A 27,984-nucleotide genomic window follows, 5' to 3' on the forward strand; every position below is an offset into this window, starting at 1 on the left:
GACCCCCATAGAGGGAGAATAGAATAGGTGGCTCGCATAGCGAACCACCGTACCTGCAGCGTGGTGAGTGCAGCGAGCCCGCAAGGGGCTTTTTTGCGCTCGCCATGCTGTCTGACTCCGGGCAGTCGGGATCCCGACGTCGGGATAATGACTTTCGGGATCCCGACGTCGGGATAATGACTTTCGGGATCCCGACGTCGGGATAATGACTGTCGGGATCCCGACTGTCGGAGTCACATACCACACCCAGGCTGAGAATGTAGTATGTGGAAGTACCGCACTCTTCACCAGGATCACCAAGTGGACAACTTTTTGGACTGCTTCTCTGAAAGTAAATTATTTATGAATTAGGATGGGATGTACTAAAGGTAAAATATGACATTTACCATTTGTACTAAGCTCTTATCGGGCTTCTTGGGGCTACAATGCAGCCCCTAGAAGTCAGTTTTAGTGTGCATGCCAGTTTTTTGCTTATTCTGAATTCTTGTCTTGAATTGTCCTACACTAAACCAGGAAAAGACATGCAAACGTATGCCAAATATAGTAAGAACATATTGTACTCATGTAACTGGAAACTGAGACAGACTGGCCTGCAGTCCCACATGGAGTTTACCTAACAGTAGCTATTATCACGTTCTGGTATCTGAGCATTGGTGCAAATGCATGCTGTTGATGATGATAATAATGACAGTTGCTGACACTAACTAGCATCTTCTGATTGGCTGATTGCATATTCTCACTTGAAGTTTATACAGTATGTGCTTTCCATTTTGCTCATGATTATATATTCTGATGTGTGGGTGTAGCTTTAATACACTTTTGATGCTTCCATTTTTTAAATGAATGTTAAGGAGCCCATACACGGTCCGTTTTAGTCCGGCTCCGTTCTGTACTATGCTCCCGCGCATCACATAGTACGGTACAAAAAGTATGTGCTGCACATACTTTTTGTACTAGCTACACATCGTATCGGATCACAGTGCATGCACAATGCATGCACAAGGCATGCGATCCGATATGATGTGTACTTTAAAAGTACATAACGGAGCCGCAAAACGGAGCGTGTATGGGCTCCTGTAGCTTTTAAATTGAAATGAAAAGCAAATAAACTGATTTCAGAACAAAATGTTTCTTGCAGATTTTTTTTTCTTGCACTTACAGTATGATCTGTTTGTGTGTATTGTAACGTTGACTTGGAGCACATATGAAGATCTTAAGATGCATCCAACTCAATATACTGTATGGGAGTAAATATACTAATATTACACAAGGCGTTTAAGATCCCTGTTTTTGGATGCATATACTACTAACTCAGCTAATGTTTTTTTGACACTTATGCTGCCATTAACATACTGTATGCCCATGCACTTGATAATAAAATATTGCAGTCATATTAATTCTTTTTTTTTAAGTGAACGTAACTCTAAAAAACTAATTTGCTTAAAATCTAAATTCACATTGAATGAAATTCATATACTGTATAACTTTAAATGTTATAATGATTACAGCCACTTCAGTATTGCAAAATAGTTACCAGGATGATCTTATGTCTGAGTACTTGTAATTGTACTAGTGTAAGGATGCCCCCTAGTGGTGTTTTACAAGTTTGCACAGAAAAAAATACACATTGTTATCTGATTTGTGGTTCAACGAAATAGGTTCCAAAGATCCTAATTTTCATGGTGATAAATAGCAAAAAGTAAAATGATACTAGGCCCATATAAGCAAACAATCAGAGAACGAGGAGTGAATATGCCATGTGGTTGCAATGTATTATTGTTTCACAACTTATTTTTTCTAATTCAATATTGCAGCATGTGTGAACCAAATGTTACAGTAATGCCCAGGACTGGAATGGCCTACAGGTATACAGGGGGAAACCCCAGTCCCTTTACCCATCTAGTGGTTAAGGTGCAGGGCCGTAACTAGAGTGGTGCGGAGTATATCACTACGCATAATGCTGCACAATGGGAGGCACTTCTCAATTATCTATATTAAAGTACTTTTCCCTCATGTTTGAAGCTCGTCATCTCCTGACCAACTCCATGAGCGGAAAGGGGTTTGACTGCAATGCAACATGTTATGGGTTTGAATCCATGGTATGGTAATAACACCTGGTATAGGGGACAGGGCTGCTCCTGCCTGTTACTGCTCAGCCTGAGCTGCAGCAAGCAATGGTGCACCAGTCACTGTAGCTGGACTGTCAGATGGAAAGCTGATTCACACTGCAGACTGCTAAAGGCCCTTCATACCCTGGGCAATTTATCTGCAATTTGGGCTCTTTTACTGTGATTGCAGCAATCAACCGCAGAAAAATAACCCAAATTGCAGGTGAATGACAGCAGGTCCGATGCGATGTGCAGTCCCGTGCACATCGCAACAGACCCTCTGAGTCATCTCTGCTGCGAAAGCAATCTCTAGGATTTCTTCTGAGCCAGGCAGGCTTGGCTGGGATTACATGCGATATATATTGCATGAGATCCTGCCACCTGGGAAGGTCCCTGGCACCTCAAGGGAGCATTGCTTGCGAGTTCTCCAAGGGGAGGAGTGGCCGTAAGGTATCGGGCCGTTTATCTTGTGAGTTTCACACAGACCCACCGGTTATAGGCATACCTTTTTTTAAGGGGCAGGGGCACAAAGTTCTATCTTGCCTCTGTGAGACTGGGCTGAACTTGCGCCTCTGATGCATACGTCTTGCCAACAATCAGAATGGTGACAAGCAGTATATATATCTCAGAAAACAGGCATTTTATGTAAGAATATTATGCTTGCTGGCAGTACAATTGTAGACATGAGGGTAAATCATCAGGTTTACAATTGTACTGTGAAATGTAGAAATCCATTTCTCCTTCATGTAGTATGCACTTCTATGTTTTTATTATGCACTACTTTTACATTATAGCTGTGAGCACTGTATAGTACTATTTTCATACAGTGAGAATGATTAAATTTATATCTCTTTATTAATAATAATAATAATTGTTTTATTACTTTGTAATTATTATTAATTTCTTGGTACTTGTTTCATTTCACGGCAGGAGCGTCTCAGTCGCAGCAGCGTCTGTGTCCCCTTGCGGGGCTCGCTTCACTTGCCCATGCTACGGGCTCGGTGGCTCGCTATGCTCCCCACGCTCACCATGCTCACCACGCTATTTAAAATCAACTCAATGCCAACGTGAATAGTGGGGGTATGAACTATTCACGTTGGCATGGACTTTACTTTAGAAAGTTTGCTGAGCGCCGAACCCGGAAGAAGCGGCCGGCCATGCTGCCCCTGTGAAACTAAACAAGAACCAATTTCTTTATTGTTTTGTAAATGATCTGCTAATAAAATGTATTCAAGCTATGGGCTCCATCCTATAGATGCAAAAGATGCGATGTGTCAATGCTGTGGTGTTTCAATCCTGGCAACAGCACCCAAATTCGCACCTCTCGCAGGCTGATTTCAGCCCGAATTCACACACAATTGCCTGGAGACATATGGGGCGGCAAACATTTATTTTGTAAGGCAACTCTCATAAACAGGGGTGTTACCAGAAATGATCATGAGCCCCTTAGTAACATTTTGAAATGCCCCTTGTCCCAATGTTTCAAGAGACATTTCTCCACAACCAATTTACAATGAGGGTAGGAGGGGTAATGCGCCCCCTTGACTGTTCTCAAAATGGGCAAAACCATGTGCACTGCAGGTGGGGCAGATGTAACATGTGCAGAGAGAGCTACATTTGGGTGGGGTGTGTTGAAACTGAAATGTAAATTGCAGTGTAAAAATAATGCAGCCAGTATTTACCCTGCACAGAAACAAAATAACTAACCCAAATCTAACTCTCTCTGCACATATTACATCTGCATCACCTGCAGTGCACATGGTTTTGCCCATTTTGAGAACAACTTTGTACTGCTATCAGATCTGAATAAGGGCCAATGTCATGTTGTGCTCCAGTTCATATTATGCCATACTATAATGCCTCCATTCAGTGGCAGCACAGGAGGTAAGTGACACCCAGTGTAGCCAATATTACCCCCAGAGATGCTGGGATGCCCCTGAGACTAGTGTCTACATATCCAGGTCCCTCTTAGCTAAGGGGTTAATGTCACTCTGCAGCACCTAGCTCCTATCACTGCAGAGGAGCCAGCATTTCGGTATTACCCTCTGGAAGGGTGACACTCGTGTATCCATTTCATATGGTGCCACATTAAGGTGCCTTAATTCGTATTATAACATAATGGAGCAATCCACATTACAATAAGCAAATCAGATTATTGTGTCCAACATTACAGTGCCCCCCTACCCTTATACAATCCACTACACACTCCTCTCTCTGAAAATGTAATGTCACCCAATTCAGGTTGGGCAATGCATCAGACCCGATTGCTTAGCAGTCAAATCTGGGAAATTGGTATGTAGCCCCTTGGGTTAAGGAATAGAGGAGAGACAATGTATAGTTCGACAGTCACTAGGTCACCCACTAACGGTTGACAGTGACTGGGTCGACTATGAAAAAGGGTTGAAATGTTTTAGGTCGACACTGCCAAAATGTTGACATGAGTTTCTCATGATTTTTATGGTGTCGACATGTAGATAGTATATATGGTATGGCTCATTTCGCTCACCATGCTTCAGGCACTAGTATATTCCCACTCTATGCCCACTTCGATAGTAAAGTATGAAAAACCACCTTTTTAAAAAAAAGATCGAAATTTTGACTGTTGACCTTGCTTATGTCAACCATAAGCTTTTGTTGACCATTTGGCAGTGTCGACCATCTTTAGGTGTCAACCTAGTCACTGTCGGCCAATAGCGGTTGACCTTTTGACTGTCGACCTAGACATTGTCTATCCACGGATTGCATAGCATCCCCTTGCACCCATTATAGTTACGCCCATGCTTGTGACATATATTTAATAGTCTCAAATGTTTTTGGTGTATCTTGGTTATAGATCATTGTTCTATATTTGTAGTCACAAAACTATGCCAGTTTTAATAATGTGAAACAGATTGCAAATTAAGCATGAAAGGACATCAGTGACTTTTGTCTTTGCTTTAAAACTTGCAGCTCCATATTTGACCTTTTACTTTTAATTTGGAGCAGAATTCACACCAAGATGTCATTTAATGCAAACAACATGATCACAGTTCACATTTAGCGGGTCACAGAATACTGTCTGAGACAGGAATCTAATCTAGTAATTAATTAGTTTGTGGAAAATAAAAACATGGTTAAAAGAAACAAACTCAGTAAATCCCTTTTCTGCCAATATCTATCTTTTTAGAGCTGTCCAGAATATGATTAACCCAAGTATTTCGAAACATAGATTTAACAAAATTGATTGGATTTATGTAGTTGTGTAAGAGTGCTGCATGAGAACTAATATTTGCGTTGTATAATGCTAACATCTGTGACACAAATCCCATTGTTCACAGATGGGGCTTTTACAGTGTGCTTTCCTTTAACTTCTAACACGTGTGCTTTTTCATTTGTTCTCAAAAGTGCATTAGAATATTGAAGGTTTAAAAAAAAAAAAAAGAACTCCCTAACAGGTTATGGGGTCTATGTACCCATTCAGTATAGATCGCTAATTTGAGAATGAGCAAGTTGAGCAATTATCTAATGACTGCGCATGCTTACAGTACACATTGCACAAGTGCAAGAGGGATTAGTGACTAAAAATCCGCATGAATCGTAAACGCAATGAAGCCACAGTGACAGTTTGACTAACAGGAAGCCGGCATTTGTGGACGGAAACCTGCCGTTTTCTGGGTGTGCATGAAAAAATGCAGGCGTGCCTATGCTTTTTTGAGGAGGGTCTGTGAAATCAGCAATGACTAATTCTAGCTTGTTTCATTCGCAGATTAGTGGAAGCTTCAGTCCTTCACATATTTGCATAAATGGCAAAGTCTCTTCAATGTTTCGGGAATTGTGATTGTATAGCGGTTAGCAATAAATTCGCTAATTTGCACGGGGACGTTTTCTCTTTCTGTCTAGGCAGTGGCTTTCTCCTCGAAGTCCACTGCAAATTCTCTTATTAGCAATCAATGCTGAATTAGGCCCCTTGACTTGGAGAGTGAGAAAGTAGAGATGGAGAAAGTAGCAGCCAACCAGTTTTTACTGCCAGGTGCTGGTTGGTAAGTACTTTTTCAGCATCCACTTTACCTTTCTCCAAGGCTTAGTAATTAGTATTCAGAGTACTTAAAGTCAGTTAAAGGGGATTGAAATCATTAGCTTAATGTCAATATTTATTAGGCTTAGCCAGGAGGATAAGCAGTAGCATATAACTGGCTTAAAAGGTGCCTCATGGTGTCCCCATGGTGTCAACTAGTTATGTTCAATCATAAAATGGTCTCTTCTCTCCTGTATGCTGGTAACAAGCCTCCTGTGAATAATATTGAGAGTTCTCCCTTTAAACCACTTTATTGAAGAGATTCAAGTAAATTCAATAATTTTCACTGTTTACAAATAAAGGGGCAGATGTATTAAGCCTTAACAAGAGATAAATGCAAGGGTGATAAGGAGAGATAAACGTCCAGCCAATCACCTGCTAACTGCCATGTTACAGGCTGTGTTTGAAAAAAGTCAGTAAGGAGCTGATTGGCTGGATGTTTATTTCTCGTTATCACCCTTGCATTTATTATCTCTTGTTAAGGCTTAATACATCTGCCCAAAAGTACTATACAGTGCTCACAGCTATAACTCAAAGTAGTGCATAATAAAAACATAGAAGCTTATATTACATATAGGAGATATGGAGATTTTTACCCTGATATGTATTTTGGTGATGGGGGGTGGTTGTTTACAGATATTGTTTTTTTCATGTAGTGCATCCTTTAATAAGCCCACCATTTCTATGTGTTTTACTTGCTTAAGGAATACAATTAAAGAAGCCATTATATTTATATTTTCGCTGCATACCATTCAAGTATTTTTCTTACCCTGTTTTAAAAAAGGCTCAATACAAAGAAACATTGATCATTTTAAAACCAATGCAAAAAAAAACATAATCTCTTATATGTTATGCTCAGTTATTCACCATTTTGGTCTATACTTTGGTCACTGTTTAAGTGGAGTCTAAGCTTTACAGGTGTTAGGGGCGGCGCTATGCTCCGTGTCCCGGCTCCTCGGCTAAGAAAAAAAAATGTTGTTATGCTTTGACATCGATGGAGGGACACCATCTGGATCGCCCCATCGATGGCAAAACTATTCTACATTGGCCCTAGACCATCAATAATTTTACATCATCAATGGTTGATGGCCATACCTATGCAGCACTTCCTGCCCCTGCACAGCGCCTCCTTTATTCTTGGTGCTCGATGCAAACCTTGCCAGCGCTTCCTCCCCCATGCCATGGAGGGGTCTGCGGCACCATAGTTACTTCACTTTCTGGGGGCTTTCTTGACCTTAGAACCTTTATTTTAGATGCTTTTGTAACACTTTTGCTACTAGCTTAATCTCCTCTCCTTTTATATCGTAAAATCCACCAGGGTTACTGGGTCACTGACAGGGTATCTGACCCTCTTTGCCTCAAATTTAAATTTTTACACATCAGAGTGATTATCGGCAAACAACATATGTGTTGTCATCGCAATACACATTCTGTGAACTCGCTCGCACTGAGTGATTGACAGGAAGTGGCTGTTTGGAGGTGTTAAGATAAGTTTAGGAGGAGAGGTTGGGAAGGTGTGTGATGGCCGTTTTCAGGGTGTAGCCTAAAAAGTAACAATTGCAACAGCATTCGTGTACAAACCAGAATTAACCCCTTTGTTTCATATTAGTGTAGGTAGATAATATTATGTATATGGAGACAGGACAGGCCTTCTACAATATATACAGTATATGAATAAATAACTATAACCTGATTTGACTGGTTACTAAGGACAACACCTTCACTTTATTTTAAATCTGCTCCAATGTAAGAAAATTGCTTATATACAAACTACAATAGTTATTGTTTTACTATTCTGTATTGTGAAAGGAATAAGGGATTTACTGTTTTTTCCATCTTCATTTTAGAGCAAAAGGTAAAGATGAAACAAAAAAGAATAAGAAGAGAATAAACAAAGGAGACGTACCGAGTAAAGAGAGGCAGAAAAAGCAGAATAAACTTCAGCGAGAAGAAGGAAAGCAAAGAGAAGTCAGGACCTAGGAGATGGAAAATGATGAAGATACAGCAAAACTCTTTCTTGTGCTCTTATCAGTCATGAAAGGCCTTGCACCTCTTTCACCGACTTCTGGTGCTGCTATATCAATCACATCCCCAGTTGACTAAACCTCTTGATGGAATGGGCAGTTCTCATAAACCAAAGGCTTAAACAACATTCCAAGCTTCTCTCACCCTTTCTGAGGAAATACTGATAAAGAAGGAGGCTAAAGAGAGACAGGGATATAAAAAGCAAGCCAAAAAGCTGGAAAGTGCTGTGCAGATGCTTCATATTTGTATGCCTCTGTGCATCTGTAAAAGACAATTAAGACTGTATTCTATGTAACTTAATAGCAACATCTTCCCCCTATTTTGTAAAGTATTTTAAAGCATTTTTTCCCAGAACTATAGGCAAGATATATATATATGCTGAAGTCTACAGCGCCATTTTTTTCCCCAATGCATTTCTGTGGTTAAATCGTAACATACGATATACCAGCAGTACAAATTGCTGAGAATATGGGCATGTCATAGCCAGGTACAGAATGGTTACCTCACTCCACTGTAGAATTTGAATTTTTCTAAAATATTTTTATCTTTGGTTTCAGTTTAGTTACAGTAGTAAGATTGACCTGAGTTTTATCTGTAATGACGCTGCTTCACAACTGTAACAAACTATATTTAGTCTGTGTTGGAGGATAACATGTTACTTATATGTCTAATCATAGGAACAAACTGCAACACTAATCTCAAAGCAAAGCTGCTCTTTTTTGTAAAATGGTTAGATTTATTTTAATTTATTAGCACTCACATATATGACTGTTGACATATTCATATTCCAGGTAAAAAAATGTTGTTTTATCATTTGACTGTTTGCTCAGGCACAGCCAGTGGACAGAATGTATGATCTAAATGATCCAACTTATGTTTTTAGGTCCAGAATGGACCATTGTTGGCCAATACCTGGGCAGAATGCCTGTCGCTGCTTTTCACCAAGTCCATGCAAAAATCGCCAATGATGGCATAAGGCCATATGTAGTAACTTTGGAATGTCTATAGCTGCTATAGCTGCTTCCTTGGTTTGTGAAGGTGGGTAATATGTGTACAGACTCAGATAGTAATCTACCCCCAGTCTGGTGTGTTACGTATGATTGGCTGCATGAGTGTATGTGAACAAGAGCTGGCTTCATAATGTTACAAAGAAATGACAAACGTCCAGAAATAACACTGGCCTTACCTAACAATATTTTCCATGGTGAAGAAATGAAAAGAAATATGATCTGCTCATGAATTTTAGAGGAGCAGTTGGCAGTCATAAAAAGCTTGTAGTGGTTATTTCTGTGCAACCTTGGAAGGATATCCTGAAGGAATTGTTTTTGTAGAGTTCTAGAAATATTGCTTAATGTATTGAACATCAGAATGGTTTCCAGACGCTCGTGGTGTCCCAAACATAATTACATTTGTGCAGGGCAGCTTGTTCTATGCCTTTGCTTTCATTTTTACTGCTATAGCTTTCATGCATCTAACTGCATGTAAAAAAAAATATATTTTACTGAACAAGACCTTTAATCCATGGGCTGTTGGGAGGGTCTTCAAAGCACTGGTCCGCCAGTTGCAGTAGACTCCTCCAAGAGCTTAGATGTTTGGCTGTAAAATGTAGAAGAGCTCAGCAATACAACGGAGGAAGCAATATATCATGGAAGCATTATGGGTTTTTCCCAGTCATATTATCTTTTGGAAAAGCTCATTTTTATTTTTATATTCTGCTTTTCGATCAGCATGGAGGAAGAAGGGGCACAATTTCAATAATGTGTGTATCTATTGAAAGAAATTCCACTACAATAAATATATTTCTTGACAAGGTTGTGTTTAACATGTTTTGTATTTCTATCCTGTCCTTTTGCTCTAGTCAGCCCATAAACACCTTACACTGTTTTTGACAAGATGTTTGTTATTTAGTAGTAGGCCCTGGTATGGGAGCTGATGCAGAGCTGACCGCACTCCTGTCTATGTGGTAAATGTATGAAGCAGTGATAAAAGTATTGAAGTAACATTTATAATTTGCGTTATTAGTATCAAATTATTCAGAGCAGCTGATTGGTTGCCATGAGCAACTTCTCCACTGGCACACATCTCCACCCTTATCATGACTTCATAAATGTACCCCTATGTTCCTCAAAACATGTACACACACATGCACACATTTTAGTTGGGGTTCAATTTACCTACTAGTATATTTTTGGAGTGTGGGAGGATACGGGTGTTTTTAGAGGGAACCCATGCAAGCATGGAAAGAATATTCCAACATCACACAGTTAGAGCCATGGTGAGAATAAAGCACAAGACCAGAGTAATTCATTATACTGTCTATACCACCCAAACCATGCTGTTTATTGTCTTGAACCAAATACGGGAGCGATGCAGTCATACACATTCCAACACACCTCCAATCAAGACTGAGGAAGTGTTACTGGGCTGTAACAGCATTGTCATAGTTCATTGAGGCAAGTAGGGGCTTGAAGGGTCTCCATGTGTATAGGCTGATGTCAGTGTGCCCTGACTGTGAAGACAAGTATCAAATAAATATATGGAGAGGGTGATTGTTGCACCCAGGGCCACTGACATGTAGTGCAGGCTAAGGTTCTGGGAGGTTGCAGTGGGTTCTGGAGGGAGTGTGGCTACACCCTGTAGGGTTATAAATGACTATGGCCATGATACTGTGTACCAATGATGCAGCATAGGTGCTGCTTTATGGATTGCATGGTTAAGGCTCACAGAGGGGTCATTTGTACCTGCAAACCCCCCTCCCGGCTCCCCTGATCACACTGCATTTGCACTACATTTGCTATTATTTTTCTATTCCAAACAATGTGGAAGCATATACTGCCCATCCTACCTATTCAACACCGCATCAGGCCATAGCAAACAGTTTTGTCCAATTACGTACAGATGGAGCCACTGCCGTTCTTGCAGGGGTTCTATCGGCAGCCCCCGCCAGCGGCCGGCTACCGCCAGCGGTCGGCTACCACCAGGGGCATACGCGCGCGAGACGCTCATGTGCCCCGTGGCAGCGGGGGTCCTGCCGTCTCCCCTCCCGGTCCCCCTCGCCGCCCCGAAACCCCCCAACCCCCGAACTGGGCAGCGACTCTCTGAAGCGGAGACGGGCAGGGAGACGCTGCCCAACAGCCATGACACTGGAACGCGCGTGCGCGTGAGACACACGCTCGTCCTAGTCCCTATCACTGGCGCACGACAGAGAGGAGTCTCTGCCAGGCAAAGTTAAAGCCGGCTCCATCTGTATGTGTACCGTATCCATGTACACTATAACTGAGGTACAAATGTTTTATAACAAAGACAGATCATCCCACATAAAGCTTTGTTCATTAACAACTTAGAATTTCCAGAAATATTATCTGTACTTTTTTATTTTTGGTAATTAGCTATTGCTAAACATTTCCTAATATACAGTAGTATGTTAAATGGAAAAGGCATTCTGGATACTTGGACAAAAATGAATGAAGAGAATCTCTGCATTTAGCAAAGTCCCTCTTTAAGAATCTCCCCTCCTGCCACTAGAACCTCTAGCATTACCTATTCTGCTGCATATGCTCTAGGGACCTTATTCAGGTCTGTTCGGAAGGCAGTATGCGTTCGCATGGGAGCAATGTTTTGCATCTGCACATGCACAGGCGCATATCTGAGCATGTGCAGACACTGGGTGCGTGTGCCCACAGCGAACAAACTGTTTGCTGGTTGCACGCACCCAACCTTGGAGACGAAGAGCATGGTGGTGGTGGGGGGCTGGTGAGCCCATGCTAATGGGCCAATGATGCGGGGGGCGGGTGGCGGGCAGCTGACATCACCGGATGTCAACTGCCCGCCCTCTTCCTTCAGGATGTGCATGCACATCTAAGGTTGCTCCGAGCATCGAATGATGTGGGTGTTCCCTGCAGGCTGCGAATGGATGTTTATGTAAAACATCCATTCCCATGCTGTGCAAATGTACGTGCCTTGCGAATGGTGGGCCAGGGTACCACCATCCGCAAGGCAGGATCTGGTTGACTCACAAGGATGCGAATTCACATCCGAGCGAATCAACCAGAAAAACCCAGAGGTCCACTGTGTCTGACAGATACATACAGCAGTTTGCATAGCTAATACCAATCTGCAATAGCCATGACAACATCACTGAACGTGCAGAGAGGGAATAACAGAATGAGTGGGCACAATGCAGTGTAATGAGTGGGGTGGGCTGTCTGGCGTGTGGGCCCACCAGGGATCTTCCCTGTAAGCCCTATAGCCCATCCCTGCATATAGCTGAGCCAACAGTGTTCTCCTTTGAAAGTTGTCTCCATGCCTGGTCCTGGAAGCAAATCGATGTAACAGTGGTGTTTATGGATAGGACTGACCTAAGGACTATATATATATAGGAGGAGGTGTTATGGCAAAAACCTACTAGTTGTTGCAAAATAAACCCCCCCGTAAAGTATCCATGGTGGCCTATTGCAGTACCTGTTGTTAATAAAGCAATTTTATTGTTACTATTTCATATTTTTCTATTATTTATTTAAATAAAAACTAAAATGATGTTTAAATTATGTTAGGAGAAATGTATACAATTGAATATTCCTAGGAAAATCTGGCTGAAAGAACATACTGGGAGTGGAAATCCAACAGCAGCTGAAGAGCCAAAGGTTAGTATATTTTATATACAGTACATATGTTAATGAAGATATAAAACATAAGGTTCCCTTGTGTTCTCCCTCATGCTGAACTAGTTACAAAGAAAACCATTGTTATGAAAAACATTTCTTGCACTATGAAGTTTAATTACAGCCATCAACACATCACATATCCTGTCTAGCAAATTATAGCATAAAAACTTCCACATGAGACAGCTCTGATGCATCTCCCACTCAAACATCACTGTCCTACATCACAATAAACAACATCTTACACTGGAGTGGTTCAGTATTTATTTATTTGGTACTTGTTTAGTTTCACCGCGGCAGTGTCTCAGTCGCAGCAGCGCCTATGTCCCCTTGCGGGGCTCGCTTTGCTCGCCCACACTACGGGCTCGGTGGCTCGCTACGCTCGCTATCAAAAATCAACTCCATGCCAACGTGGATAGTGGGCGTATGAACTATTCACGTTGGCATGGACTTTATTTTAGAAAGTTTGCCGAGCGCCGAACCCGGAAGTAGCGGGCGGCCATGCTGCCCCTGTGAAACTAAGCAAGAACCATTTATTTTATTTATTAACAGTTTCTTATATAGTGCAGCATATTCCATTGTGCTTTACAAAGGAGACAGTGATACAACAAACAGGGTATTTGCAGACAGTCAAAAGGTAGGAGGGTCCTGCTCGCAAGCTTACAATCTATAGGGAAATAGGCATTGATACATAAGGATAGATACTGTATTCTTTATGCATCGATTCCACCAGAATGCAAGGTTCTTTGACTGGTTCTGGAATTTGATAAGCTTGCCTGAAGAGATAAGTTTTTAGGGAACGCTTGAAGACTGGAGGTGAGTCTTATTGTGCTTGGGAGGGCATTCCACATAGCGGATACAGACCGAATAAAGTCCTGCAGTCGGGAATGGGAGCGAGTAATGAGTGTGGATGAGAGACGCAGATCTTGGGAGGAGTGTAGAGGTCATGTTGGATGATATTTTGAGATAAGAGAAGATATGTATGTTGGTGTAGTTTGGTTTATGGCTTTGTGTGTAAGTAAAATAATTTTGTATTGAGTACGGTAGAATACAGGTAACCAATGAAATGACTGACAGAGTAGCTTTGCAAACGATGAATGTCTGGCTAGAAAGATTAGCCTCGCAGCTGCATTCATGATAGACTGTAGTGGTGAGAGTCTGTATTGGGGAAGGCCAATAAGGAGACCATTGCAATAATCAATGCGTGAGATAATGAGAGCATTAGAGTTTTTTCCAGTGTCTTGTGTAAGGTAAGGGCGTTTAGGTGCATGTGGCATGATTTTGAGACAGATTGAATGTGGAGTACAAAGGAAAGCTCAGAGTCAAGGATAACCCCTAGCTTGAGAGGTAGGAGTGATTGTAATCTTCTCAACAGCAATAGAGATATCAGGTTGGTAACTACTATTTATTGGCGTAAATATAATCAATTCTGTTTTTGAAATATTAAGTCTGAGGTGGGGACATGACATCCAGGATGAAACAGCAGAAAGGCATTCAGAGACTCCGCTCAATGCAGATGGGGACAGGTCCGGGGAGGATAGGTAGAGCTGAGTATCATCCGCATACAGATGATACTGAAATCCAAAGGAGCTGATTAGTTTGCCAAGAGATGAGGTATAGAATGAGAAAAGCAGAGGACCTAAAACTGAACCCTGAGGTACTCCAACTGAAAGAGGTAGCTAAGAGGAGGTAGAATCAGAGAAACGAACACTAAAGGAGCGGTTAGATAGGTAGGATGAGAACCAAGAGAGGGCTGTGTCTTTAAGACCTAGGGATTGTAGTGTTTGTATGAGAAGTGTGTGGTCAACAGTGTCAAAAGCAGCAGAGAAATCTAGAAGAATTAGTAGTGAATAGTGGCCTTTAGACTTAGCAGTGACCAGATCATTCACAACTTTAGTCAGTGCTGTCTCTGTGGAGTGTTGGGTGCAAAAGCCTGACTGAAGCGGGTCCAGTAAGTTGTGCGAGTTAAGAAAGTGTGTGAGGAGAGCGTAGGCAAGTCTTTCAAGTAGTTTGGAGGTGCATGGAAGTTGAGAAATGGGACGGTAGTTTGAGAGAGAGCTTGGATCAGAATTCAGTTTTTTCAGAATCGGGGTAATAACTGCATGTTTGAACAATGAAGGAAAGACACCGGTAGAGAAAGAGAGGTTACAGATTTTAGTTAAGATTTGGATGAGCACAGGAGACAGAGATTTACTTATTTGTGAGGGTATAGGGTCAAGAGGAGAGGTAGTAGAGTGGGAGGAAGAGAAAAGTGCAAATACTTCATCTTCATTTGTGGGATCAAATGAAGTAAATGCGTCAGAGAGCACAGGTATGGAATTGAGCAGATCACCAATTGAGTTGGAGTGTACCAATTCATCTCTGATCTTGTCAATCTTATCCCTGAAGTAGGAAGCAAGATCTTGTGCATGGATAGTGGCTGGTGGCTTAGGAGGGGGAGGGTTGAGAAGGGATTTAAATGTATTAAAAATATGTTTTGGGTTAGAAGCTGAGTAGAAATGGGAGTTTGGAAATATGTTTGTTTGGCAGTTCCCAGGGCATATCTATAGGACTGGTAGATAGTCTTATATGTAAAGAAATCCATTGGACTGTGAGATTTACGCTATTTACGCTCAGCTTTGCGTGAGAGATTTTGTAGGTGTCTCCTTAATTTAGAGTGTCACAGTTGGCTACTAGGCCTACGTGGAGTGCGGTGGGTAACTGGAGCCACTTCATTCAGGGCTGTTTTGAGAGTTAGGTTTAGGTGTGATACTGCCATCTCAGGAGTAGAAATAGGAGCAAGCTGTTGTTGCAGTGAGGAGGAGAGTATTTTAAAATTAATATCATTAATATTTCTGCGGGCTTGAGGTGGATTAAAGGATTTTAGTGTTTTTGAGTTAGAAGTACTAGAGGACAGCATGCAGGTGATAAGGTTGTGATCTGAGAGAGGAAAACTAGTATTGGTGAATTCAGACACTGAGCACAGCTTAGTGAATACCAGATCAAGGCAGTGGCCCTGCCGATGAGTAGAGGAGTCAGCCCATTGTGAGAGGCCGAGAGAGGAGGTTAGAGAGAGAAGTTTGGAGGCATGAGCAGCAGATGTTGGGCTATCAATAGCAATGTTGAAGTCACCCATGATGATAGCTGCAACACACAGCGAGAAAGGAGTGTAAGTTATGATGGAATGTACTTCAAATGATGTGAATGTGAGTGATGGGACCTGTGGAAGAACTGTGTATGTGAAAGATTGGGATAGTAATATTCAAACCACTCCTCCTCTGCTGTCACCAGGCCTGGAGGTGTGTGTGTGTGAAGTGGAGACCACCGTGTGACAGGGCTGCAGGGGAGGCTGTGTCTGATTGTGAGAGCCATGTTTCTATTATGGCCAGCAGGTTGAAGTTGTTTGAAATGAAGAGGTCGTGGATGGATGTTAATTTGTTGCCAACAGAGCGTGCATTCCATAACGCACATTTTAGTGATTTGGGGGGTAAAGGGAGGCATTTGATGTGTATGAGGTTAGCTGGATTACTATATTCCTGAGAGTTAGGTGTCTGTGAGCAAGGCAAGCAGCTGGGGCCTGGATAAAGTGAAATGTCACCCGCTAATAGAAGCAGTAGAGAGAGATAGGTGTAGCTGCAGGTAGTTTGTGAATGTTGTTTATGGCGACAGTTTGTGGATGTTATTGTCAATGTAGAGAGATATGTAAAAATCTCATGATTGTTAATAAGAGGGTCATGTATAATTGATGCAGAAATGTGTATACAGGGCTGAGTTTCAGGGAGAGAGAGAGAGAGAGAAGAGACTGAGTTTGAGAGAAGACCATGGAGAGCAATCAGAGGCTGGCTGGCAACTTTAGGCCTGGGGGGCAAGTCCAGAGCACTGGCCCATGAATAACAGCGTTTGGCTGAGTAAATCTCCTGCTTTCCATGTGTAATAACAACAACGGGATGTAGTTGAAATCCGGCATTCAAAATCTCGACGCTGGAATCCCGACCGCCGAAATCCAGACACTTCCTCCCTCCGTGGGTGTCCACGTCGTGGTGAGCACAGCGAGCCTGCAAGGGATTTCGGCGGTCGGGATTCCGGCGTCGGGATTTTGAATGCCAGGATTCCGACCGCAGGGATTTCATACCAATCCCACAGCAGCAGCAGGACCCCGCAGGCCAGGGCCGTTTCTAGACAATTTAGCTCCCAGGGCGAAGAAATAAAAATGCGCCCCCCCCCCCCCAATACATAGCATGGTATTATAGTAATTTCGCGCGCCGAAGGCGCGCGCCGAAATAGGGGGTGTGGCTTGATATTAAAAGGGGTGTGGCTTAATGTAAGGCGTGGTCTAGCAGGAAAACAATTACCTTATATCACACTTTTGCAACCTGCAAGACCAGACATTGGTTGCTGCAGGAATTGTTATTGTCCTCCCGCACTTAAGTTGGCTGGCTGAAGGCCACACAATGACCTAGTACGCCTCACAATGACAGGCTACTTAAATCATTATACACTATTTATCTGTGATGCCAATTACACATTACGCCGTACACTGTGATGACGATTACATATTACGCCGCACACCGTGATGACAATTACACATTACACCGCACACCAAGATGCCCATTAGACCACACACTGTGATGGCAATTACACAATACTCCCCACATCGTAATGCCCATTACACATTATGCCCCATGTGCCGCTGCCGCACAACCGATGCTGTTTACTAATATGCCCCCACAGTGCCAGATATGCCCCCACAGCGCCACAAATATATACCCCACAGTGCCACATATATGCCCCCACAGTGCCACACATATGCCCCCACAGTGACACAAATATATGCCCCCACAGTGACACAAATATATGCCCCCACAGTCCCACAAATATATGCCCCCACAGTGCCACACATATGCCCCCAGTGCCACAAATATATGCCCCCACAGTGCCACAATTATGCCCCACAGTGCCACACATATGCCCCACAGTGCCACAGATATATGCCCCCAGTGCCACAGATATATGCCCCCAGTGCCACAGATATATGCCCCCAGTGCCACAGATATATGCCCCCCAGTGCCACAGATATATGCCCCCCAGTGTCACAAACATATGCCCCCAGTGCCACAGATATATGCCCCCAGTGCCACAGATATATGCCCCCAGTGCCACAGATATATGCCCCCAGTGCCACAGATATATGCCCCCCAGTGCCACAGATATATGCCCCCCAGTGCCACAGATATATGCCCCCCAGTGTCACAAACATATGCCCCCAGTGCCACAGATATATGCCCCCAGTGCCACAGATATATGCCCACAGTGCCACAGATATATGCCCCCCAGTGCCACAGATATATGCCCCCCAGTGTCACAAACATATGCCCCCAGTGCCACAGATATATGCCCCCAGTGCCACAGATATATGCCCCCAGTGCCACAGATATATGCCCCCCAGTGCCACAGATATATGCCCCCCAGTGTCACAAACATATGCCCCCAGTAACAAACTTACTTGGAGAGGGGAGGGGAGCGCATCGTGCTTCTCTCCTATCCCGCGCCCGAGCTCCTATTGGCTGACAGCGGCAGCCCAGTGACGTGGGCGAGGGGACGGAGAAACGCACGATGCGTTCCCCTCCCCTCTCCAGCGTGGAGTCGGGCGGCCGGGGAGACAGCGGCAGCGGCTGCGGCTGCGGGCGGGGGGGTTAGACTGCCGGGCGCCCTGGCTGTTTCAGAGGCGGACAAGCCGTGCGGCGCCCCGGGCTGCTGCACGGCTTGTCCGCCTCTAGAAACGGCCCTGCCGCAGGCTGCTCCTCTACTATAATAATAAACTAGGACACCACATGCTGCTCCCCCTACATAAAAAGAATAGGACACCACAGATTGCTCCCCCTGCAGAATAACCGGAGGACACCACAGATTGCTCCCCCTGCAGAATAACCGGAGGACACCACAGATTGCTCCCCCTGCATAATAACCGGAGGACACCACAGGCTGCTCCCCCTGCATAATAACCGGAGGACACCACAGGCTGCTCCCCCTGCATAATAACTGAAGGACACCACAGGCTGCTCCCCCTGCATAATAACTGGACACGACAGGCTTCTCCCCCTGCATAATAACTGGACACCACAGGCTGCTCCCCCTGCATAATAACGACACCACAGGCTGCTCCCCCTGCATAATAACTGGACACCACAGGCTGCTCCCCCTGCATAAAAAGAATAGGACACCACAGATTGCTCCCCCTGCAGAATAACCGGAGGACACAACAGATTGCTCCCCCTGCATAATAACCGGAGTACACCACAGGCTGCTTCCCCTGCATAATAACCGGAGGACACCACAGGCTGCTCCCCCTGCATAATAACTGAAGGACACCACAGGCTGCTCCCCCTGCATAATAACTGGACACCACAGGCTGCTCCCCCTGCATAATAACTGGACACCACAGGCTGCTCCCCCTGCATAATAACGACACCACAGGCTGCTCCCCCTGCATAATAACTGGACACCACAGGCTGCTCCCCCTGCATAATAACTGGACACCACAGGCTGCTCCCCCTGCATAATAAGAGGACACCACAGGCTGCTCCCCCTGCATAATAACAGGACTCCACAGGCTGCTCCCCCTGCATAATAACACAACACACCACTGGCTGCTCCCCCTGCATAATAACACGACACCACAGGCTGCTCCCCCTGCATAACTGGACACCACAGACTGCTCCCGCTGCATAAAAATGACACCACAGACTGCTCCCCCTGCATAATAATGACACCACAGACTGCTTCCCCTGCATTATAATGACACCACAGACTGCTCCCCCTGCATAAAAAAACAACACCACAGGCTACTTCCCCTGCATAATATCAGGACACCACAAGCTACTCCCCCTGCATTACAGGACTGAAGAGTCAGGACACCACAGGCTTCTCCTCAGTCCTGTTCTTCCCCTGTACAGATGCTGTTACCTGAGGAAGTGAGGCTGGGATCTTCACTGCCACCGGGCGGACACCACAGACTTCTCCTCAGTACCTGCAGCACTAGCAGTGGGAAGGCGGACGCACAGGCCAGCCGCCGGCAGTAGGGTGCTGTGTGATGTTCGGCACAGGCAGGCTGCTTGGTGCTGGTGCTCTGGCCTCTCGTCCTGCCCACAGCTCCGCCCCCTAGCGGCCTCCTGCACTCTCTAGACATGTCCCCAGTGCAAGAGGCCATTTTCTTAAAGCCCGGACAGCGCTAATGACCCGGAGAACGTGGCCAATACTCACTGGACCACCAGGCGGCCCTCGGTACTGATTGATAAAGCGGCCCGGGGGGCACATGGCACCATGCCCCCTGGCCCAGCCCACCCCTGAGAGCAATGCAGAGCAAAAGTTTATAGTACATGGTGTATTTGAACAGAGTTATATAGGCTTAGTGAGTTATATTATTCTGTATGCTATATATGTGAAAGAACACATTAATATTGCCAGCAGAATGGTATAAACAATATATTTTGAAATGTTAAATACATGGCCAATTTAAATGTATTTTCTGAAAATAGATAACATTAAGGTTCATATTCACTTATATGGCTGGGTTGTGAAGTAGCACCAATAGCTATGGTGGCACAGGATGACTAGATTGTGGAGCAGCACCAGCAGCACAGATACAGGGGATACCACAAAGCTGCATAGTAAATTGTGCTGTAATCCGTATGTCACAGGATGGTATGATAATTACCGTGCCAGACTTCTGACAGATGATGCAGGTCAGATATACATGATTTCACATTCATGGATGATGATTATGGTGCAGTACTTCTAACAGATACAGGCATAGGCGTGCGCAGCCCATTTTCTTAGGGGGTGCACCATTGGAGGGGCGTGTCCATCATGCATATTGGGCGTGTCCATCACAGCCTATTGGGTGTTTCCATCAATTCCTATTGGGCATCAATGCTAATTAAATAGAAGGTGACTTATTTATGTATACGCACTTCAGAATGAATCATTCCCCTCAAAACATCCTAGAAACAGGGACAGTGTGCACCGAAGGCGCGCTGCAATTTTTTTTTACTGTGAAGCCCATTACATATAATGGTACACAGTGTAATGACCATTACACATAATGCCACACACAGTAATACCCATTACACATAATGCCACGCACAGTAATTCCCATTACACATAATGCCACACACCATAATGCCCATCACACATAATGCCACACGCACAGTAATGCCCATTCCACATAATGCTACCCAACATAATGACCATTACACATAATGCCATACACCATAATGCCCATCACACATGCCACACACAGTAATGTCCATTACACATTACGCCACACATCGTAATGCCCATTACATGTTGTGCTTCACACTGTGATGCCCATTACGCCTCAGACCATGATGCCCATACATGTTACACTTCAGACCGGGATTCCCATTACATATTACACCTCACACCATGATGCCCATTACACATTACCCCGCACAAAGTAATGCCCATTACACATTATGCCACACATCGTAATTCCCATTACATGTTGTGCCTCACACCGTGATGCTCATTACACATTGCACTTCACACTGTGATGCCCATTACACGTTGCGTCACACACTGTGATGTCCATTACGCCTCAGACCGTGATGCCCCTTACACGTTATGCCTCAGACTGTGATGCCCATTACACATTATGCCACACACTGCATGCCCATTACACATTATGCCACACTGTAATGCCCATTGCACATTATTTGACACGCGTGATGCCCATTACACATTATGCACATGTGGTAATGCCCATTACATATTATACCACAATCATAATAGCTGTTTTACATGATGCCACATACAGTAAATGTCGCTTACCTACATGATAACTGCTAGGGCTTTCCTGCTCGATGCCATGGAGGATTACATGCTCGGAGGGCTCAGGAGGACACTGGGACAGCACACACAGGGCTGGAGCGCAGTAGCACTGCACTTGCCATTGACTTACTGGGGCAGCGGACTGGGCACACAGGGACTGGCTGGACATGGACAGGAAGCAGCCAGTGCAGCCAGGTGTCGGCCAGTTGTGTAAATTTAAATGGCGCTGGTTGCAGCCCCAGTGTCCTTCAGCAGCTGCTGCGCATGCACCGGACACACAGCGGATGGGGACAGAGTGCCATGGAGATGGGGGCAGAGCATCAGACAGAGGGGGAACAGATTGTCAGGGAGGGCGAGAAGTGTCAGGGAGAGGGGGGGCAGTGTCAGATAGAGTTTGTCAGTTTCAGGGGGAGAGGGACAGTGTCATAGAGAGAGGGGGCAGAGCATCAGACAGAGGGGGAACAGAAAGTCAGGAAGAGAGGGTGGACAGATTGCCAGATATACAGGATTTCCGGCCTCAGTTGAACAGAGCCAAAACAAGAGAATTCTAACTATTTGAAGCTCACCTTGTACTTTGTAAAAAAAAATTATCAGCAATATAGCATTGAAATGTTTTATTTATAAATGTAAGGGTATTGTAACTGAATAAAAAAGACCTTGCAAATTAAGTGCATAACTGTGTTATATAGGGCCTTATTCTAGTTCACTTTTTCTGACAAAATCCTTCTTAGATGGACACAACCATGTGCACTGCAGGTGGGGCAGATGTTACTTGTGCAGAGAGAATTGAGGTGTGTAGTGTATGGGCTCTACATTGAGCCCATTGAGTGACATTGAGGTGTGTAGTGTATGGGCTCTACATGCTTACATGACATTGGCCTCACCTCCTCCACGTCTTATAATAGAGCCTTGAACATTTCCAGCTCTAGGCCTATTAGGCCATAGAAATTGTAATAACATTGCTAACAAATTGTAATCTGGCTGGTTTGCTTCACCGGGGCAGGAGGTTTGGAAGCTTTAACAAGTTTTACATTTACGGGGACATTTACCAAAATGGATTCGTATAAAAAAGGTGTATTCGTAGGGAGAAATACACCTTTTTTTTACGAATTTGTATTTTCGGGATTTACAATCCCAAAAATACAACAATTCGTAGTCCTAAAGATGGAACATTCGTATTTGTAGTTACAAATACGAATGCCCTACACCATCGATAGGATACGACAGAAATCACCATTCAAAAGAATGGTGGTTTCTGATTTACTAAGCAGCCGTACTGACAATACGGCTGCTTAGTGGTGTGAAACACCCACGCAAATACGACAGGAAAATAGAACACCATTTTCCTGTTCTATTTGCGTTTTAGCCTGCACGGATCAGTCAGATCCGTGCAGGCTTTAGTGTAAAAAAATAGAAAAATAAATAAATTAAAAAAAAAACCAGCACCAGGCTGAAGGAGCCGGGGCCGGTAATTAAAAATCAGGGAACCCGACAAATAGGGGTTCCCCGATTTTTAACAACCAGCCCCAGGCTCCAGGTCCGGGGCTGGTTCCCAAAATACGGGGGACAAAATGAGTAGGGGTCCCCCGTATTTTAAGAACCAGCCCCAGGCACAACCAGCCGGCAGGGTAATGTCACAGCCGGGGGACACTTATAATATAAGGTCCCGCGGCCAAAACATTCTCCCTACCGACCAGTCAGCCTGGCCAGGGGCCCTGGGGGAGTGGGGACCCCCCCAATAAAGGGGTCCCCCCCCTCCAGGACTTACCTGACCAGGCTGAAGCCTGGTGCTGTCCTCGATGCCCCTGGGCGGTGGGCATCGAGCTGATAAATGTTGTAAAAAATAGATAAACCATTGTTTTTTACTGTGGCACTACAAGTGCCAGCAAGCCTCCCCAGCAAGCTGGGACTTGGAGAACCACAAGTCCCAGCCTGCTGGGCATTAAAGGGCCCGCTGGCACTTGTAGTTCTACAGTTAAAAAAATAGTGCACAAAACACACTGATACACTTTTAAAATAAAACTTTATTACACACAAAGCCCACACATACTAATACTTACCTATCTTCTCTCCGTAGGTAGCCCTGATGTCCTGTGTCGGCGTCTTCTGGTCCTGTGTCGTCTTCTTCCTCCATGTCGACGTCGCTGTTGGCGATGGTGTCCCCGTCCGGATCCGACGAAATCCATTTGGGAAGCTGTGGAAGGAAACCATACTCACCTGTCCCAGCGCGACGTAGTCCAGGTAAGGGTCTTTGCAAAAAAATAAACCGAAAACCCCGAAACCAAACCGGACTGACGGAGACGCACGTGTGTTTGTTTACATCGTGCGGCTCCGCCTCCCGAATGCCGCTATTGGCCGCCTTGCGGCCCTTGCGGCTCCTGATTGGCCGCTAGGCCGCAAGGCGGCCAATAGCGGCATTCGGGAGGCGGAGCCGCACGATGTAAACACCGTGCGTCTCCGTCAGTCCGGTTTGGTTTCGGGGTTTTCGGTTTATTTTTTTGCAAAGAACCTTACCTGGACTACGTCGCGCTGGGACAGGTGAGTATGGTTTCCTTCCACAGCTTCCCAAATGGATTTCGTCGGATCCGGACGGGGACACCATCGCCGACAGCGACGTCGACATGGAGGAAGAAGACGACACAGGACATCAGGGCTACCTACGGAGAGAAGATAGGTAAGTATTAGTATGTGTGGGCTTTGTGTGTAATAAAGTTTTATTTTAAAAGTGTATCAGTGTGTTTTGTGCACTATTTTTTTAACTGTAGAACTACAAGTGCCAGCGGGCCCTTTAATGCCCAGCAGGCTGGGACTTGTGGTTCTCCAAGTCCCAGCTTGCTGGGGAGGCTTGCTGGCACTTGTAGTGCCACAGTAAAAAACAATGGTTTATCTATTTTTTACAACATTTATCAGCTCGATGCCCACCGCCCAGGGGCATCGAGGACAGCACCAGGCTTCAGCCTGGTCAGGTAAGTCCTGGAGGGGGGGGACCCCTTTATTGGGGGGGTCCCCACTCCCCCAGGGCCCCTGGCCAGGCTGACTGGTCGGTAGGGAGAATGTTTTGGCCGCGGGACCTTATATTATAAGTGTCCCCCGGCTGTGACATTACCCTGCCGGCTGGTTGTGCCTGGGGCTGGTTCTTAAAATACGGGGGACCCCTACTCATTTTGTCCCCCGTATTTTGGGAACCAGCCCCGGACCTGGAGCCTGGGGCTGGTTGTTAAAAATCGGGGAACCCCTATTTGTCGGGTTCCCTGATTTTTAATTACCGGCCCCGGCTCCTTCAGCCTGGTGCTGGTTATGGCTGTGGGGGGGACCCCACGCCGTTTTTTTTTTTTATTTATTTATTTTTCTATTTTTTTTTACACCTTGCAGCCTGCACGGATCTGACTTGATCCGTGCAGACTGCTAGAAATAATTCGTATTAGCAGCCGTATATACGGCCGCTAATACTTATCATTACACCATCGGAGGGTTACAAAGCAGTCGTATCTGACTGCTTTGTAAATCCCCCTCCGGAACACGACTTTGCATACGACTTAAACAGTCGTATGCAGTCGTAGGGAAACAACCAATACGAAAAACTAGGTTTTTCATATTGGTAAATTTCCCCCTTAATGTCTGAATTTTTTAGATTTCTATACTATACTATTACATTATCCAGAAAATGCCTCCTGATGGATAATGCAGTCATGCCCCTGAAATGTCACGGACTCACGCCCCAAAAAAAGTCATAACAGGGTGACACCATCCCTGTTGCCACCATCGTATACATTGTTTAAGTGGTAACGGATTGAAAGAACCTACAAACACACACAAACACACACACACACACACATATATATATATGCAGCACTCCACAGAATAGCAGCACTCCACAGGATTTTAGGAAAATAACTTTAGTGGTAAGTGAAACTGACATTTTGGGGCAATAAAAATAAAGATAAGCGCGTCCGGATTCCAGGAATCTGGACACCCCCGAACACCCCCTATCCAAACGCGTTCACGAGCCTGTTTGGGTTTTCCCGCCCAGACTCGGAGCGCGCCTTACCGGCGCCCGTGAGTTCCCGCTGTTGGATATCGCGAGATCCAGACAACATCAATACAACGTCACTATATGTATATAGGGACAGCTGAGCGGGCGCCATGTTCACTCCAGTCTAGGAGATTGAACAGTGTGCACGTCTGGCTGTCTTCCCTGGCGCCCGCATGCTCACTCTCTCACCCCACTGTGCAACCTGCGTGGTGTAGTAGTTCTACACTGCTGATAGTGACAACCTGCTGAGTCTGACTGTGTTAGTGTAGTGTAGTGTGGTGGTACACTGATAGAGTCTGTGCTTTGCTGTATATTATATATTTATCCCTGTAGTCTGTGCCTGTGCCTCATATAGATTGATTTACCTGTCCTCCAGTGTCTAGTCCCACTCCCTACCACCAAATTCCTTAATAATAATCCTTGGTACTTGTGAGTTATCCGGGCGTCCGATTTTTAAATCGGGTCGGATCGGGACATCGCATCGCATCGCATGCGACCATCGGATGCGATGCGATGCGATGCGATGACCCGATTTTTCCATAGGAATCAATGTTAAAATGGACTGAGTCCATTTTAACATGGAATTCAATGGGAAAAAGGGGTCCTTTTCATACCCCTACTATCCAAGTGGGCATGGAGTTGGATATAAACCTGTGGCGAGCGTAGCAAGCCACCGAGCCCGAAGCGTGGCGAGCGTAGCGAGCCCCGCGAGGGGACACAGAATACCGTCCCCTCGCGGGGCTCGCTTCGCTCGCCACGCTTCGGGCTCGGTGGCTCGCTACGCTCGCCACAGGTTTATATCCAACTCCATGCCCACTTGGATAGTAGGGGTATGAAAAGGACCCCTTTTTCCCATTGAATTCCATGTTAAAATGGACTCAGTCCATTTTAACATTGATTCCTATGGAAAAATCGGGTCATCGCATCCGATGGTCGCATGCGATGCGATGCGATGCGATATCGCATCGCATCGCATCTGATTGTATGCCTTAACTTAAGGCATACAATCAAAAAATCGGACGCCCAGATAACTCACAAGTACCTAATCCTTTTAAAATGTTCTATGTCTGCTTCTGTGTGACTAAGCTGGAACAGGGTACTACAAGTCTCACCTCACCAGTGCAGGCCACGGGTGTGGTATGACTCACCGACAGTCGGGATCCCGACAGTCATTATCCCGACGTCGGGATCCTGACTGCCTGGCCTCAGACAGCGTGGCCAGCGCAACAAAGCCCCTTGCGGGCTCGCTGCGCTCGCCACGCTGCGGGCACGGTGGCGAGCTACGCTCGCCACCTATTCTATTCTCCCTCTATGGGGGTCGTGGACCCCCCACGAGGGAAAATAGCCGCCGGCCGTCAGGAACCGGTGTTTTAACAGTCGGGATCCCGACGTCGGGTTAATGACTGTCGGGATCCCGACTGTCGGGACCCCGTCCGGCACCCCAGGCCACATGTCAGTGCAAAATAAATTGCAAAATATAATTTTTATTTTAGAATAAAGGGGTTAATAAATAATACTGACTTATTAATAAACATTTAACATGTTTCTGTGTCTGCTGCTGTGTGTGTAAGCCAGGAGATAGTACTACAAGTCTCACCTCACTTGTGCAGGCCACATGTCGGTGCAAATTGCAAAATATCATTTTTATTTTACAATAATAAAGGGGTTACTGACTTCTTAATAATCCTTTTACATTTTTCTGTGTCTGCTGTTAGCTGGGAGAGGGTACTACAAGTCTCATCTCACCTGTGTGCACACCGGTGCTGCAAAATAATCGGTGCTGCAAAATAATCAATCTAATTTTTTTGGACAATAAGGGTTACTGACTTAAATACATTCCTTAAAATCCTTTTCAATTTTTCTGTGTCTGCTGCTGTGTGACTGTTAGCTGGGAGAGGGTACTACAAGTCTCACCTCACCTGTGTGCACACTGATGCTGCAAAATAATCAGTGCTGCAAAATAATCAATCTAATTGTTTTGGACAATAAGGGTTACTGACTTAAATACATTCCTTAAAATCCTTTTGACTAGTGGCTGCTCCTACTAGTCAAGACATAGAACATGATGATGAAATGCCATCAACGTCTTCTGCCGATGCCCAATGTCATCATCGAGGGCGTGTGAAATCCAAAAAGGCAAAGTTGAGTATGTTTAAGAAAAAAAATGTAAATCCTTGGAGGAGCTTGCCAATATGCCATTTACCACACGGAGTGGCAAGGAACAGCTAAGGGCCTGGCCTAAGTTAACTAGTGGTCCAGCTTCACATGACGATC

General features: G+C 44.9%; 1 protein-coding gene across 1 annotated transcript in view; it reads left to right on the forward strand.

The window, feature by feature from the left end:
* Positions 1-9,997, forward strand: part of RSPO3 (R-spondin 3) — an 81,086-nt gene extending 71,089 nt beyond the window's left edge. The window contains exon 5 of the mRNA XM_083176702.1: positions 8,010-9,997. Coding sequence (XP_083032828.1) covers positions 8,010-8,142 — 133 coding nt within the window. The 3' untranslated portion in view covers positions 8,143-9,997. The remainder of the gene's footprint in view (positions 1-8,009) is intronic.
* The last annotated feature ends 17,987 nt before the right edge of the window (positions 9,998-27,984 follow it).

The sequence above is a fragment of the Crinia signifera genome, chromosome 3 (genome assembly GCF_055691185.1).
Source record: "Crinia signifera chromosome 3, ASM5569118v1, whole genome shotgun sequence".
Classification (NCBI taxonomy): domain Eukaryota; kingdom Metazoa; phylum Chordata; class Amphibia; order Anura; family Myobatrachidae; genus Crinia; species Crinia signifera.